The sequence below is a fragment of the Leptidea sinapis genome, chromosome 3, assembly GCF_905404315.1.
Source record: "Leptidea sinapis chromosome 3, ilLepSina1.1, whole genome shotgun sequence".
NCBI lineage: Eukaryota > Metazoa > Arthropoda > Insecta > Lepidoptera > Pieridae > Leptidea > Leptidea sinapis.
In genome coordinates, this window is record NC_066267.1 from 14,855,526 (window position 1) to 14,872,448 (window position 16,923).

Here is a 16,923-nt window from a genome sequence, read left to right on the forward strand (position 1 = left end):
GATCTTATATATCTATCTATATCTATCTATCTATATCTATCTATCTATCTATCTATCTATATACATATATATATATAAATATAATAATAAATATAATAATAATATAAATAAATTAAATTTTATTCATCTCATTTCTAATACCTGCAATAAAAAAATAAGTAGCCATAAACCATCTAGGATAAATTTCCTTTTCATTATTATATATATATATATATATAATGAAAAGTTATTTCCTTTCCTTATAAATTTCCTTTTCATTATATATACACATATATATATATATATATATATATATATATATATATATATATAATAATGAAAAGGAAATTTATCCTAGATGGTTTATGGCTACTTATTTTTTTATTGTAGGTATTTGAAATGAGATGAATAAAATTTAATTTATTTCCTTTTAAAATTCGCTCAGCAAAGCGGGCGGGAACGGCAAGTCATGTATAATTTAATTCTGTCTGTAATGAACAACACTTATTCATTATACACATTCATCCAGTTTACGTCAAATCAAAAACAATGCAGGTATGCGACTTGAATGCTCTCATATATTATTAGCATTAATTGTTCATTCGCAAGGCCAGTCCTACAAGTGCATAAACAATCACTTTTCATAACCAGAACATATTCTAATGAAGCAGCTCTTTTCAACACCAGGAAATACGCTATTAACGGATTCGAAACCTCGGGAGTTTCTCGTTTCTCTATAAGCGTGTCAATTGCATTGAAGTAATTTTATGTACTATGTATTAGAGAAGCTATTCCGCACTGTTTGCACATAGTATTTTCTTTGATTAACGCAAGTGTTACACATTCAAATAAAACATTTTTCAAAAGATTAAAACGAGTGTAACTAGATTTTTAACCGACTTCGAAAAGGAGGAGGTTATTAATTCGATCGGATATGATATTCCACGAGGATATCATCCCCAACATCTGGATGTGTGGCGGTCCTCCTCAGTGCGCTTTTCAAGGAGCTTTCTCAAATGTACTACAAACCTGTGGAATGAGCTTCCTTGTGCGGTATTTGCGGCACGATACGACATGGGTACCTTCAAAAAAGCGCGTACACCTTCCTTAAAGGCCGGCAACGCTCCTGTGATTCCTCTTGTGTTGCAAGAGATTGTGGGCGGCGGTGATCACTTAACACCAGGTAGAAATTCAATGCACGCCCCTAATACATACACGTAAATGGTCAATTCCGTCAATATTTTAAAAACAAGCAGAACCAGATGTTAATATACAGCATTCCTCAACAGTCCTTTAACTGTTACTCAAAATTCATTACTTGCGAAGCAAATACTTTAACAACCCGAATGCATTTAAAATACCATGCTTCTAAAGGCATTGCAATAGATTCCTAGAAAAAACTGAACGACCTTAACACTTATATGTGTGTGGTCCTATTTGGCAGTATCTAGAAATCGGCATTTTAAATGGTAACTTATACTAAAACTGGATATTCCAGTATCGTGTAATCTAGAAATAATACAACTAATTTATTATCAAGGAAATGCACGATTATTAGATATTAAATATTATGCTTATGAAGCAGGACACAAAAGTCGATTCGTTAGGAAACTTTGTAGACGTTCTGAATATTAAAAATGCCCATGTTTTGCCTTAAAACTGCATATAAATCATCATAAAGGTCACAGAGTCGAGGTATCGTCAAAATTATACATTTTCATCTATACATATAAATAAAATTGGTGTGTCTGTTTGTAATATTGAAATAACCGTTTTTTAACTGCATGCACGGTACTTTCAGCAAAATAACATTTTTAACCAGTCTTGTCTCTCTGTCTGTTTGTTCCGGCTAATCTCTGAAATGGCTGGACTTCTTTTGGCAGGTAGCTGATGTAATAAGGAGTAACTTAGGCTACGTTTGTTCTACAAAAAATCTTATATTTTAGAAAAATAAAGTAATGTTGCAATGTCCAAGAAACGGTCTTACTCTAAAAATTATTTATATGACAAAACAACGATTACCGGATCGGCCAGTACAAAATAAAACAAAATATGCCATGCCTAACAAAAAAACAATCTAAAAAGGCATTAACTGTCTGTGCAAATATTTTTTTTGACAATAATGAATACAATAATAACGCAACACTTAAAACAGATTTTATTTACGTTTATATTTTGTATAATAATTAATAGCCTGTCATAAATATAATATGGTTAGAAACACAACAATAATATAAATACGTCATTTTAAGTTTTAACATGTTTATGCAAATGCAAACTCAGATTATGATATTTTCGCTCAGAAGTGGGATGACATAAGAAATAAATTTGGAGAAAAATATAAATAGCCTAGTACATACATACTATCTTTTGGGACTTTCGTAAACCTTTTAATAGGCAAAATAAAATACCGTTGAATACAAGCCTGAGTCATTTTATCCATCATAAGATTCACGAGAAGACTTATATCTACACACTAAGCAATTTTGAGGTAAAAAAAGAAAACCACCGCTTATCTTAAACAATTATCACATTCAGAAACGAAAATACTACAGAAACCTACTCACTAAGAATTACATACACACACACACACATTCACATTTAATTTTTATTTTTAATTTTGTTTCGTTTGTCACTGTCATTTGTCGAGGAATCACTGACCCCGAAGATACAGTTTTAACTAGTTTCGGGGTCAGAGGTCCACAAATTTTAATATCACTGCAAAACCGTTTTTCTATGTTCAATGTATTATTAGAATTAGCGATAAAAAGATGTAAATAATTGGTATTATGTAATAAATGTTGTACATTTAACCCCTTATTCATAATGTTCCGCTAACATTAAACAGCCGCTAAGCAGTTTTTTGTCATTATGACTTAGGTCAATAGAAGAAGACAGAGTGAGAATTAGCAATGCTTTAAGTGAGCAGACTATTATGAATGAGGGGATTAGTAATTTAAGTTATTTGCAGTGAGTGTAAAAGAAAGTGAAATAAAGTATTATTAAATTATTATTTTATTTATTGTTACATATATATCTCTTGAAAGCCTAGACTAAATACTTTTCGTGAACTGATAACACCGTCTGATAACTCCTATTGTGTGGCACTAACAATGTCAACGGAAATGATACGTCACGTCCAAATAACACAGCTATCAGCTAAGTATTGCAGTAATGGGTTTACCGTTATCGCTATTAGAAAAGTATTTATCTTGAGGAACAAACATAAACTAGTTATGCCTACTACTCGGTTGGGTCGAGTTAGTAAGTCTTTTGTTGGGCGATGTATATGCTTCTACAATATGATCCCAGAAAATGTATAAAACAAATGTGTTACGAAATTTAAAAGAATTGTTAAAAAAGGTTTGTGTGGGAAAGGTTATTATAGCATAAACGATTTTCTTAATGACACCACGAACTGGGAATAAAGCGAACACCCTCAGGCTCTTTAATTATAAATGTTTATTGTACGATATCACATTGTAATCCATATTTTATATTTAAAAAAAAGCCCGCTGAGTTTCTGGCGCCCATTCTTCTCAGGTCTGAGGCAGTCTCTTTTGAATGGGTGGTAGTTTTTGACGTTCAATAAGTGATTTTAAATACTATTTTGAATAAAAATATTTGAATTTGAACTTAGACATTATTTGCTATAACAGTTACAATAGTAGATTGTTGACCGAATCAATTCCCGAGGTATTTAGACGCCCGAGCGCAGTGAGGTCGGCTATAGTCCGAGTAGGAATTGATACTTTTAATCGAGTTAAACACTCTACTTTTCATTTTGAATATGAGAAAAATAAAACTAGTTGTTAATCTAAGCACAGATTAGTATCCCGCCAATTTATGTCGACTTTTTAAATTTCAAATATGGAACTTACCGCGTAAATGTTGCGGTTTATTTCGCTCTAAGAAGTTTGCGCTAAGTTCACAATGGCTGTTTAGAAGGTCACATGGCCGCAGTATTTTTCTAATTAGTTATTTTTTACATAAAACTCTTCACAGCAGTTCTATTTTTAAAGTTCATTCCCGCCATTAGGTGGGAAGTAATTTGTAAGAGTGTTACCCTCTCTATGGAGGGAAACAGCATTTTCACCCAATAATCAGATCAAAACAACATTACTTTCCGAGTATGAGAAATGAAAAATATTTTCCAAATCCGATGACGTTTTATACACATATAAGAACGTATTATTCGCACAGTCTGATCGCGGAACGGCAAAAGCTTTTCTCCTTATGGCCGCTCCCAATATACTATCTACAGATAGACATAAATTACTACATTCTACTGTCAGTTATTAGCTGTCGATAATCTCAAGCTGTCCCAATATACCCGACAAGTCATTCTTATCGCCTTATATTGGTACGAGGGAATTGCAATTTCCATACAAACTTCTATCGCTGGTAAGCTATACGTTGTCCCATTGACAGACAGCGTGTACGGATAAGGTGAGTTACCGTCGATAAGTTTATTGGGACAGAAATGTAACGGCTGAAAGTCGTGTGTGAACTGTCTCTGTCCCAATCAAACCTGAACTGCATATATGTTTTACATTGCTGCTTTTTGATCAAGAATATTTTAAACAGCTTCAGTAAATGCGGCAATGAATAGATAAAACAGTTAAAGCTTATTACGGTCTAATTTGTGGCATGAACCATATTTCGGCTTTGTTTTCATACGACGTGATTTGTCTGTATATATAGAACGTCGCTGTTCAAACCGGTTCGCGTGTAAACTATATTATGCAAATGTCAATGTTGACTAAAACACGCTCCGTTTATTTATTATATATGTTACGGGCAATTCGATAAGTCCGGGCACTATTAATAATGGCCGGTCTGTATTCATAATGCCCGGCTCAATTGGACAATGTGATTAAAAACAGCATCAATCACATTTCCCGGCCATTATGAATAATGCCCACCCTATCTTGGGTATCTAAAAGTAATAAAATAGGTGAACTATAGTGTTTTTGTTCATTAAATGAAATTAAACTTACAAAATTATCATGAAAAGTTAGCAAAAAATAAACTATTGAACAAAGTAGTTAAAAGATAAACAGTTAAAAATGTAATAACATCATTAGTTAACTACTTTTATTTTGACAAAAATATTACTTAAGAAAAAATTGTTTAAAAATTAGTAAGCTGAGAAAAATCAACAAAAATACCTAATAATTAAGGACTGACTGTGCAAGAAAGTTATTAAGAATGTAATTAGTGATAAATTCAAGCTATCTCAAACATTATTAATAATGGCCGGTCAAAGTGATAAATTAATCACTTTGCCCATTGCTCTTGGGCATTATTAATAATGGCCGGTCCTTATTAATAATGCCCAGTTAATAACGTTGCCCGTAACATATATATACCAAAGTGATAGACCTGACCTCTAACGCATTGGAAATATACGCTAAAACACACAACAATTCTCGACCTTTTACAGCCATCTGCCTACCAAATATTTAAAGGCCTATCTGCAAGCAAAAGGTGTTTAGTTGCACCTGTGGACTTGAAGCACATATATTAAATCAACTTTTAAACTACCTATTCTGTGTTATATTGCATTATTAACTAAGACCAAAGAAATATGTACACATAATTGGAAACTATAGATTCAACACTGCTTCTGCGCAAAACGTTCTGCACTTGGCTTGATTGACAAACAAATAACTATTTTAATAATAAATATCTACTAAATTTACTTAACACAGTAGGCAGTGTTTAACATCGGCGAATCACTACGCTTTTCTAAATAGTCCATAAAAAACACTCAAACACAAAAAACAACAACCAAGCGAGAATAATGAGACAAAGGACATTACATTGCGTATACTCCTGCAGAGTACGTAAATAAAAAGGGCTTCACCGACGTCCATACTTCCCGAGCATGCCCGCTAAACTGGCGTCTGGCGGAACCGGCTTGCCGGTCAGCTGGCAATTAGCGATTTCAGAAAACGATAAAAATTTCGCGAACTCACCGAGGTCAAACCCCTTTGGGCATCTCTAAAGGTAATATTGTAAAAAGTATTTTGCTTATGTGACATCCGAAATCGCTTATAATTTTTACGACATTTAATTTTACTCAGGCTTCTTACATGATAATTAATTATTGGTAGGCGACACTTAGTTACCATTAGCATAGAATCCAAACCGGGAGCTATTTCCTTCAAAGTATTTAACGCTTTCTAGCATTTTCAAATCGTAAAATAATATAAGTTATATATATTTGCTAAGAGGCCGATGCAAGATTCCTAGGTACTGCTTCGATATGTAAATGTATCCAGTTCTCCAAATAAAATAGTATTCGATCTGCAATGTCATATGGTCTAGTCATATAGAACGGATGGATTGCTAGGTTTGCCTTGATGTATTAACCACGTGGTTTAATTTACTTCATCATTCGCTTGAACCAGTAATCAATCAATTCAATTTTTCCTCTCATAATTGGAAGTGTCTAGAAAGCGTCTTCACCCGACTGGAATCTTCGACAACGAAGAGTTTTCTTAATTACAGGCTTAGATAATTTATACGGCCAGATAGTCTCTTGCTGTTAGACAACCAAGGCAAGGACAAGGTTTAATGCTTTAGAGTGCGTGGCATTCCACGTCTTACATTCGCGATTTGTTAGACACTTTGTGTTAGTGTGCGTGCATCCTAGTCTAGATAGACGTATAAATTGATCTAAGATTACAGGATATTCAATGAAATCATTAGGGCTTCCATTACAAGTACCTTCACAAAAATCATCAGATCTTGGCCTAGAATTTATACGTTTTCCTGTTTCAAATGCTCTAAGTAATGCTGAGTGAGTTTACGCTGTCATGGTGCAGGATAACGCATCGTCAAGTCACCTGGTTGTATGTGATAACCGCGGCCAATTCTCTTGTCTCTCGTTGCCGACCTTATACAGCGTATATGAATATAATATATGAATTCGAAAACCGAAATAACATTGCACGTGGCGGGCGAGAATTCAAATGAGACACAGTTGTGAGAGTCAACGGATATATCAAAGGGCAAACTAAACTCATTTTACTTCGAAATTAACAAAATCAATTTTGTTTTTGCAACATAAAATCATGAAACATCGCTAGACCACTTTTAGTCATTTTCCTTTGTCATGACTAAAGTAAATTACGTAAGTGCCTTGATTTTCCTTCAACTCACGATTGCTTCGAGAAAATATTACATTAATGTAATATAAATATACGTTTTTAAGAGTATGTCGCTGATTGGCAGCAGACGGTATCGATTAAGGGTAATCGTGTCGCGCTTGCTTTGTTGGTTTTGGCCCACAAACTATCTTACGAGAATGCATATTCTTGAAACTGGATTTGGTTAGGACCTATTTTAAGCGAGAATTTAATGAAAACATAATGAAGGATCTCCGGTGGATCAACGGAGCGGAACGTATAATTCTGTAGCTGGACATTTAATTAAGGAAAGTGAAGTAAAATGAAAAATAGAGTTAAACAAAACTAGTAATCTCCAGTAATTTAATTTCTTTAGCAACTCCATTTTATTACGGGTAAAATTCAGTACCCAGTAGCAAAACCTTTGTTAGTAATTAACGCTAGACACTGATGTGGCATAGACATTATCAGTTTCTGACAAGTTTCGACAGGAATGTTTGACCATGCCTCACAAAAAGCTTCATTAAGTTCATCTAAAAATATGGTACGATAAGTGGCAACTTTTTTCTTGATTTCGTGCCAAAGGTGCTCGATTGGGTTGAGGTCTGGGCTATTTGCTGGCCAATCTAGCACTGATACCGACTGACTGTTGTGAAACGACTTGACTGAACGGGTGGTATGTTTCGGGTCGTTTTCATGCTGAAACGTTCAGATAATAGGGAGATGGTCCTCAGCGTAGGGAAGCATAGTTTCCCCCATATATTGCCTTGTATTGATGTTGGTCTAAATACCGCTGAACTTTTCTCACAGGTCCCACTCTACGTCCAGAAAATGAACCCCACATTTAAATGTTTCCACCGCCATGTTTCACCTGCTTATTTGTGAGTCTTGGATTCATTTCCGCTTTTACAGGACGCCGTACGAATTTCCTTCCATTTGAAGAAGAGAATAAGCTTCTTCAGAGAATAATACATGTTGCCATTCGGCGTAAGTCCAATGTAAATATTTACTTGCAAACGTCAAACGTGCATTTCTATGTTCTTTCTTTAACAACGGTACTTTGCGAGCCACTCCTTCGAACAACCCTGCTTCTATCAGACGTCGTCTAACGGTCCTCGCTGTAACAGCGGCTCTTTCGTCCGCCCCAAACACTTCGTGTTTAATTAAAAAAAAGAGTCTAAAAATGGATCTTTCTTAGCTAGCCTGGTTATCATTCTATCTTCTTGCGAAGTTGTTTTTCTCGATCTTTTTTATCTGAGCACATTTAAAGCTGTGTTGTTTTGCGCCTGAAATGTTGCACTGCATTGTACACCCTAGTTTTTTTAACAATTTAAATATTCTGCTATCCCTCGGTATGACCAACCACGGGACAAACTTCATAATGATTCTTCGTAGTGTTGGATCGCAACTTTTATTTTTGCCCATTTTTCTTCAAAATAGTTTTCAAAACTTAAAATTTATAATCTTGATTGCCGCCAAAACTACCACGAAACAATAGCAGAAAAAATAAAAAAATATTGAGATTCAGATTTTGAAAATAGAACGCAATATCTCAGTGTCCCTAATTAAATGACCAGCCAGCATGTTTTGAACAAAAAGCACTGTGATAATCTATAAGCTATTCTGTAAAGAGTTTTAATGTTTAGGAAGTTGTTATTGTTTGTATAATCGGGCACATAAATGACTAATTATACTTACATGTAAGGGATATGAAATCTTGTTAAGACTCGTTCGAAAATAAAAAATAAATTCACAATTTGGTTTAACTACAGAGTGACCCTAATTAGTTGTCCACGACTGTATATATATATAATATATATTAACCGCAAATTTTGAATTTGTTCGAGGGCTTACACAATCATATTTTCGTATCGTCGAAATATACGTACCTACTGTGGCTCCCACCAACTCACCTATACCGAGGTATCTTCTGCTCTCAACGCTCTTCTCGAAGCCAACCCTGCTTGTTATATGTTTGCGGTTGGATGGCAGACGATTTTAACAGAGTGCTTGCGTTTTTGTGAGAGGGATGGATTAACGGTATTTGGATGTTTATGTATTAATAACGATAAATTTTGTATTTATATACTACTATTTGTGTACCTACATATTAAAGTTGTTTGTTTGTAACTATTTACTTACTATAATATTGTAATTGGCTCACGCCGATTTATTTAAGTATAAATTAATCCATCTTTATATATATAAATCTTCTGTGAGTGTGTATGTCACTGAACTCCTCCTAGACGGCTGGACCGATTTGGATGAAATTTTTTGTGTGAGTTCAAGGGGATTCGAGGATGGTTTAGATTCACAATTGAACTACCTCCTTAACGGCTGGACCGATTTTGATGATATTTTTGTGTGTTCCAGTGAATTTGAGATTGGTGTGTGTCTTCAGGTGGATTCGAGTATGGTTTAGATTCACAATTAAACTAGCTCCTAAACGGCTGGACCGATTTAGATGATTTTTTTGTTTGTTTCAGTGAATTTGAGATTGGTTTAGATTCTCAATTCCGTCCATATAATATAATTCTCTCCGTCCATATAAATAAGAACTCCTCTTAACGGCTGGACAGATTTTGCAAATTTAAGACGTGTGTACAGGACAACGTCTGTTGGGTTCACTAGTATATATATAAAAATGAATTGCCGTTCGTTAGTCTCGCTAAAACTCAAGAACGGCTAGACCGATTAGGCTAATTTTGGTCTTGAATTATTTATGGAAGTCCAGAGAAGGTTTAAAAGGTGAATAAATATGAAAATGCTCGGAATTAAATAAAAACAACGATTTTGATTTTTCTTTGATGTTAAGGGTGGTCCACACGATTGTTTTTTATTTTTTTTAAATTTGTTTGATTATGAGTCAGCATTAAAAATACATACAACTTCAAATTTTTACCCATCTACGATCAACAGTTACTTTTTTATCGCGATTTTAATATCGGCAATACAACGTTTGCTGGGTCAGCTAGTATTTTATAATAAACAACATGGGACTCATTACAGATATTCATTTATAGACAAAAGAAGGAAAATTGTGACTTTATATTATAATAGATGTTAATTTACATGTAACTTAATAATTAATAACACTGCTTATATAAAAAATAATAAAATAAAACTTAAGTAATCTAATAAAATTAATTAACTACACATTGTAAATATCATTAAGAACGCTATCGGCAGGTAAGGTGCTCATGAAGCTGGCAACGTTACCTCTTTGTATGGCCAAACTTATCCTTTGACAGAGGTACGTACCAGATCTTGGGTCACCTGTTAAATCGGTTAGACGCCTGAATAACTCTGTTATGAGTTTTTATTTTTTTTTATTGATTTGATTTATAATTGGTAAGTATATTAAGTAATCGCCTTTTCACATTTGGTATGACAGACAGAAGTAAGCGCAAAGGCTATATTATTATAATGCTCGTTGACGAGACAGTCACTCACTAATAATTCGCGGTTCTCACTCAACCTAAAGATTTCTTTTTGTGTTTATAATGTATGTAGGCAGGAGTTTAAATAAATAAAATCTTGTGTCTCGTGCCAGATTTTGGCGAGACAACACGTCCTGAGGATGCCTCGTGCAGAGGCGAAACACGTGTCTAATTGTTTTAAAAAAAAAAATTGGCGGAATTAGCACTAAAGAAAATTTAAATCATTTGTATAATTATGGATTTCCGCAAAGTAACGCCTAATTCGATGTCTCGTGCGAGATTTTGGCGAGACAACACGTCCTGAGGATGCCTCGTGTAGAGGCGAAACGCGTGTCGAATTGTTTTAAAAACAAATATTGGCGGAATTAACTTAAATCATTTGTATAATTATGGATTTCCGCAAAGTAACGCCTAATTCAATAAATTTTCTAAAATCTTGTGTATTTTTAGTTTTTACACTTTTAAATTATTATCAGATATATGTAAAGGTGTTGGGTACGGGGAAGGGCGCTGGTGTGGGACACAACTTCCGTCGACACTCTGGCTCCTTCTCATGTCCAAGTTACTTCAGTTGGTGCTGGGGCTGCTGCTTCCACTGCCGAAGACGGCAAGCGTCGCAAATATGTCAATCTTAGTGAGTCTTATATCTTTGTGCCGTTTGGTGTCGAGACACTTGAGACGTGGGGCCCAGACGCATAGGGGATCAGCCTAGATATCCAACGCGTAAATGCTGCCAGTATTCTTGGTACACTTCCCCGTAATAATAGTTTCATTTATTGTAATCATAGTATTGTAAATCTAATATATAAAATTCTCGTGTCATGGTGTTCAACATTGAACTCCTCCGAAACGGCTTGCCAGATTCTCATGAAATTTTGAGTGCATATTGGGTAGGTCTGAGAATCGGACAACATCTACTTTCATCCCCCTAAATGTTAAGGGTGGTCAACACGATTTTTTTTTTTAAATTTGTTTGATTATGAGTCAGCATTAAAAATACATACAACTTCAAATTTTTACCCATCTACGATCAACAGTTACTTTTGTATCCCGATTTTAATATCGGCAATACAACGTTTGCTGGGTCAGCTAGTATAGTTATAAGATTTGTTTTGTTTGGATAAATACAAATTCTTCTAAAGTATAAGTTGAATGAACTGTGGCGTGATATTTAAATTAAACGAGATTTTATCGGGTCACGGTACTACCTTAAGGATAAACGAACCCTGACTAAAAATCCAATACATTTGCATCGGTAATGTATTCGACCAATCACAGCACCTACACCCCAGAATTGAGATCATCTATAATACGTCTAGATACTGACTCTCTGACACAGGTATGAAAACACACATAAAATTTAAAAACAAAATTTTATGAACGATGCGGGACTCGAACCCACGACCTCTGGCGTTCCGTGTCAGTGCCCTGCCAACGAGTGACGTATCGTCATAAAATCTTGTACGCTTTGTTCAACTCTCAGGTGGTGGCTTCATCTACAGGATCTACTTTACAATTGATAACCTGCTCAACCCCAATATTTGCATATTAGTAAATTGACTTGAGATGTCGCTCTTGCAAATCTAAACAATTTATGTTTTTAAATATAACCCTTACCTCAGAGGTCGTGGATTCGAGTCGCCGCATCGTTCATAAAAAATTGTTTTCAAATTTTATTTGTGTATTAATCCTAGAAGTGAGGGTATGAAAGCGTCAAAAAGATTGCGGTAAACAGTCAACCTCTATTTTGAGCAATGCACGCACACTAACACACAGCGACATACAAATCGCGAGTTAACACGTAGCTTGACACGCACACTCATAAACGTGGGTTATTTTCATGCTTTGACTAATAGCAAGTTATCTAAAAGTAAAAATTATCCAACTACCTTCAAGACCGAAATATAACAGTATGTCCACTGCTATTATGCGTCAATTAGGTAGTGAAAGAGTAACGTCGCCCTGAACAAACACTGTAGGTACCTATTCTATATCTCGCTCAAAACATTGCGATATGTTACAAAATTTTCAATTAACCCCTGGACGATATTCTGAGATCGAGATTGAAAATTTTAATTATAATATGTCGGAGGAAGCCGAGTCGTGTTCATTGTTGTTTGTGTGCTAATTACTTTTTAATCCCTAAATTAATTTGCTACATTTTTCCACAGCTATGAAACCTTATTAATCTAATGGCGGCTCCACGTTAATGCAGTGTATTTACGCGCAAACTCACGGCCTGAATTCAAGGCAGAAATTGTGCCATCCACAATTCACGGGATACTCGCAATCGTACGTGAATCTCCCCGCGAAATGTATGTTGATATTGCTGCTGTAACAACTTTGTTTGCTGTGGTAACATATGCTTATACAGATGTCCAAAACAAGCTGAACATCAAAGAGTATTATTCCAATATTCATTTGGGTACAAATCCGCCTCCAAGCATCGTAATTTTTTTATTTATTTTTATGATGCTGGTTTTTTGCATCCCACAGTACATTTTCGGAATGATTATGCTCTAAAAAGGGTATTTCAGTTTCGTTACTCAAAATGTTCACGCGTAGTCCGGAATGCGCCTTTGTATGCCTTTTTGTTTGCCTTATGGGCGCCCGAACCATAAGTCGCAGGATAAAATACCGACTCTGATCGGGGAATAGATCTGAAAGCGTGTGAACCCCGCAAAAACCGTCCACATTCACGTTCACGCCTGTTCACAGAGCTTCAGGACACTAATGTGTAGTTATAAAGTTATTAATATTGTAATCCATGAAACGACTAATCAGAGCAGGGAACGTACCTCGAGCGGGGTCGAGGCGCCATCTTTTTCCATCATACGCGGACAATAATTCTTGATAGCAATGGATCGAATTGAACGATGATCAGTGCCTCGAAATCGCTGCTCGGTCTTACCTATTCATTTTTCTTTAGGAATTATTCGGAAATGACAAAATATTGTTCAATCTAGATTAAATTACTCTTAAACCTTGTACGTTATTTTATGATCGCATTTTACCCTAATGTGTGCGACATGCACACACAACCTAGTGGTTGTGTGTGCTATATATATATATATATTATAGTTAATATGACATAAATGTATAAAGAAAATGATTATCTCGTAGAATTTGTTCCTCATAAAGAACAAAAAACGAAAGCACGCATCGATTAAGCCGTTCTATTCTATAAATCATACAATAGCGGTAGCCTTCAAAAGACCTTGTGGAACGTGCTCAATGAGAAAACTGGCGGCGACGGGACAAGTTCAAGGTTGATTCTAACTTGAACTGCTACAAAAGTTATGTGCATGTTGTTATTCAAATTGAAATATCGGAGCGCTATTGCGCCATTCAACTATCGTTTCGTTTGGCGGATCGTACGGATGTTTTTATTTCAGCCATCCTTAACAAGCCGTTACTTAATTACTTACTCTGCGGCGTAGCGACCAAAAGTGGTACTTTATGATTTTCATCTCGCACAGGTCAGCGTTCACCCGGGCTTTCACCTGTACTTAGGGCGATCTACTGGGCGTCAGCTCTCTACAAGTCCCGAGTATGCTTTTTTCACTCCACGATCCTCTCTGATGCATTATACGTGGTCGAGCCAGCAGCGTCTGTGAACCTTAACATTTCAAATAATGTTGAGCTCAACCACGAGGAATTCTCGGCATTTTTGCGGACTCTCCATTTCCCATTTTCAGACAGGGTGGGGTCCAGGATCTTACGCAGGATCTTTCGCTCGACTACAAGTAGGTTGGTATCCTTCTTTGGCGAAAGCCATTTCTGTCTCCTGGATTAAGTTATAGTCTCTGCCTATCAAGCAACGCGTTTTATCGCAATGTTTTAGAATACCAATCTTCTTCTTCTCGTTCGATACGCTCTTAACAAGGCGATCGTAATTGTCAAGAAGTTTCAATAGGGGCAGATGTAATGCGCCTCACTGATTCATCTGATCGGTCTATAGCAAAAGTGACCTTCCGCGCGGTCTCATTACTTCCACACTACCCTGGACCAGAAAGCGTACTACAGACTGGTTGCCTCGTCTCGATACGTGTCCTAAGAAGGCGAGTATGCGGGACTGCACTATAGAAGATAAACGCTGTTTGATATATTTTTTTATAAGATATGTCTTCAATCAATTCGACACGTGATTCGCCTCTACACAAGGTATCCTCAAGAGATGTTGACTCGCCAAAATCTGGCACGAGACTGACTGGTTCACGGTACACGAAGCATCCTTCTTGAGCATCACATTTCCAGACCGTCATCTTCTTTTCAACCTCTCGCAGTGTCACTTTTCGGTGGCATACAAAATATGGGTAATATAATTGCAATAAACAAATTTCCTCTTTCCTGCCTCACTTTGACACACACCTTCTCTTTCGTTCGGTTGCTTTTCTTTGCAGCCGATAATCATCATATGCTATGACTATATCATATGTCCAGATAGGTTTAAGCCTCCCAGAGATAAATGCCTCATCGCCTCTTACGACACACTTGTACCTGGGACTTATTATATTATATTACCCTATTCTATTTATGCCCCGGGGAAGCACAGGGCAACGATAACAAATCTCTTATAACACTTCTTATAGATAGGATAACAAACAATTGTAGAAAATGCAACGGTTCTTCTTTCAGATTCTTATTTTATTTAAAATAAGCAATCTTATCGTACTGGTTCGTAATCAATTCAAAAACACGTGATAGACATATATGAATGCCATAATATCCACTATGGCATGCACGGCTTGTTTTGTTGTATGAATTATATTGTGAAGTGTGTTGACGTAATATGTGATTTAATGTCCGCCTACTGAAGAAGTGTTTAAACAATTTTATTTAGCTTGCCTTGCCTGTCTCGGTTAAATCAACATACGCACCGCACAAGGAAGCTCATTCCACGGCTTGGTTGTACGTGTAAGAAAATTCATTCAAAAACGCACTGAGGAGGAAAGCTACACGTTCAGATGGTGGGGATCATATTCTAATTTGTGATGTGTCGTGCGAAGGTGGAATTTGGCGACAGGAATCAGGTAAAACAGCTTTTCCGAACACTTCTCGTGATAGATGCTACCGCATCTATCACACGAAGGCACACTATATAGCGACGTCTCTACGCAACGCCAGATGATCTAGCCATTCACACAGCAATGGATTCCAGATAATTCGAGCAGCTCCGCGTTGCACGCGGTCAAATGGTTCAAGTTGTTACTGGGGTGCGCCAGACCAGAGATGTCAGCTATTCTCCCTATATGGCCGCACCTGCGCTATTTAGAATGCTAGAATGTGGGCGGCTTCAAGTATTGCCGTACTCTATTAATGACGCCCAGCTTCTTCAAAGCCAATTTGACTTTGCCTTCCAAGTGACCGCGGAATTGGCAATCGCTTGAGACTTCGAGATGCAGTATTTCAAAACTAGTTCAGGCTTTAAGGGAAGTTTTGTCGAAAAGCGATGATACGACAAATAGGGATTTTTTGGTGTTAAACGCAGAAACTTGCAATTATTATTTTTTCTTTTAGTACCTACGTTATTTTACTATATTCACAAAAAATCCTTGAATGACTCTTGACGAATTGTATGATATAATAAGCTATATATACACATAAAAACTACTCCTATTTGAGACGCAATCAAGAACGTACCGGGATGGAACTATGATCATACGTTTTTTTGCATTCCATGACCCTTTACTACAATTGAGATGTAGCAGTATCAGGATATGGTAACGGTTAGAACCGTTGACTGTAATTAACATCCAATAATAATGATTCTCATAAGAAAATGAGAAAGCTCATGGTCGCTCAGAGAGCAAACGAGAGGCTATGCTCGGAATTTCCCTGCGAGATCGAATTAGAAATGAGGAGATCCGTAGAAGAACAAAGTCACCGACACAGCCCTAAACCACCACCTTACATGATACAACAATTTTTTTAATCCTTTTGTAAAATCGACGTTTTTGGAATTGGAAATGTATAGTGTTTAACCCTTCAAGGAACCTTCTTCACTACGGAACCCTAGAGCGCGTAATGCACTTAAGAGAGTGCAGCAAGGACATAAAATCAGGTGAATACTATACACGTTTGCAGGAAAAAATGCTTGGAACGTCATCAATAATATATTTCGTAAGTATTAACCGTGGTCCTACGATATAAAATATGCGCCTACCCGTATTGTTATCACAAACAATACGGAAGTAATGGCAACATCACCTTCACCGAAGAAAACGTCACGGATTTTACATAAACGGCAAACCTGTACTTAAGTTTTTATACTCAACGGCAAACGTTGTTTGGCCATATAGATTATATTTAGTGTTCGGACGTTTTTTACTTTTTAAATTCGACTATATGACACTAACAAAAAATGT

The 16,923-nt window shown here is 36.2% G+C and overlaps 2 protein-coding genes across 4 annotated transcripts in view; one reads left to right on the forward strand and one right to left on the reverse strand.

Annotated features, from left to right (window-relative positions):
* The window catches only part of LOC126979529 (zinc finger protein 429-like), a 247,894-nt gene that overhangs the window by 213,454 nt on the left and 17,517 nt on the right, over positions 1-16,923 (forward strand). The gene's annotated exons all lie outside the window — the stretch shown is intronic.
* Positions 1-16,923, reverse strand: part of LOC126979515 (lateral signaling target protein 2 homolog) — a 65,340-nt gene that overhangs the window by 41,676 nt on the left and 6,741 nt on the right. Inside the window, exon 1 of one of the 3 annotated variants that reach the window (XM_050828833.1) lies at positions 5,805-5,863. The exons of the other annotated variants lie outside the window; for them this stretch is intronic. Coding sequence (XP_050684790.1) covers positions 5,805-5,858 — 54 coding nt within the window. The 5' untranslated portion in view covers positions 5,859-5,863. Of the gene's footprint in view, positions 1-5,804; positions 5,864-16,923 lie in introns of those variants that run through there. 3 annotated transcript variants of the gene reach the window in all.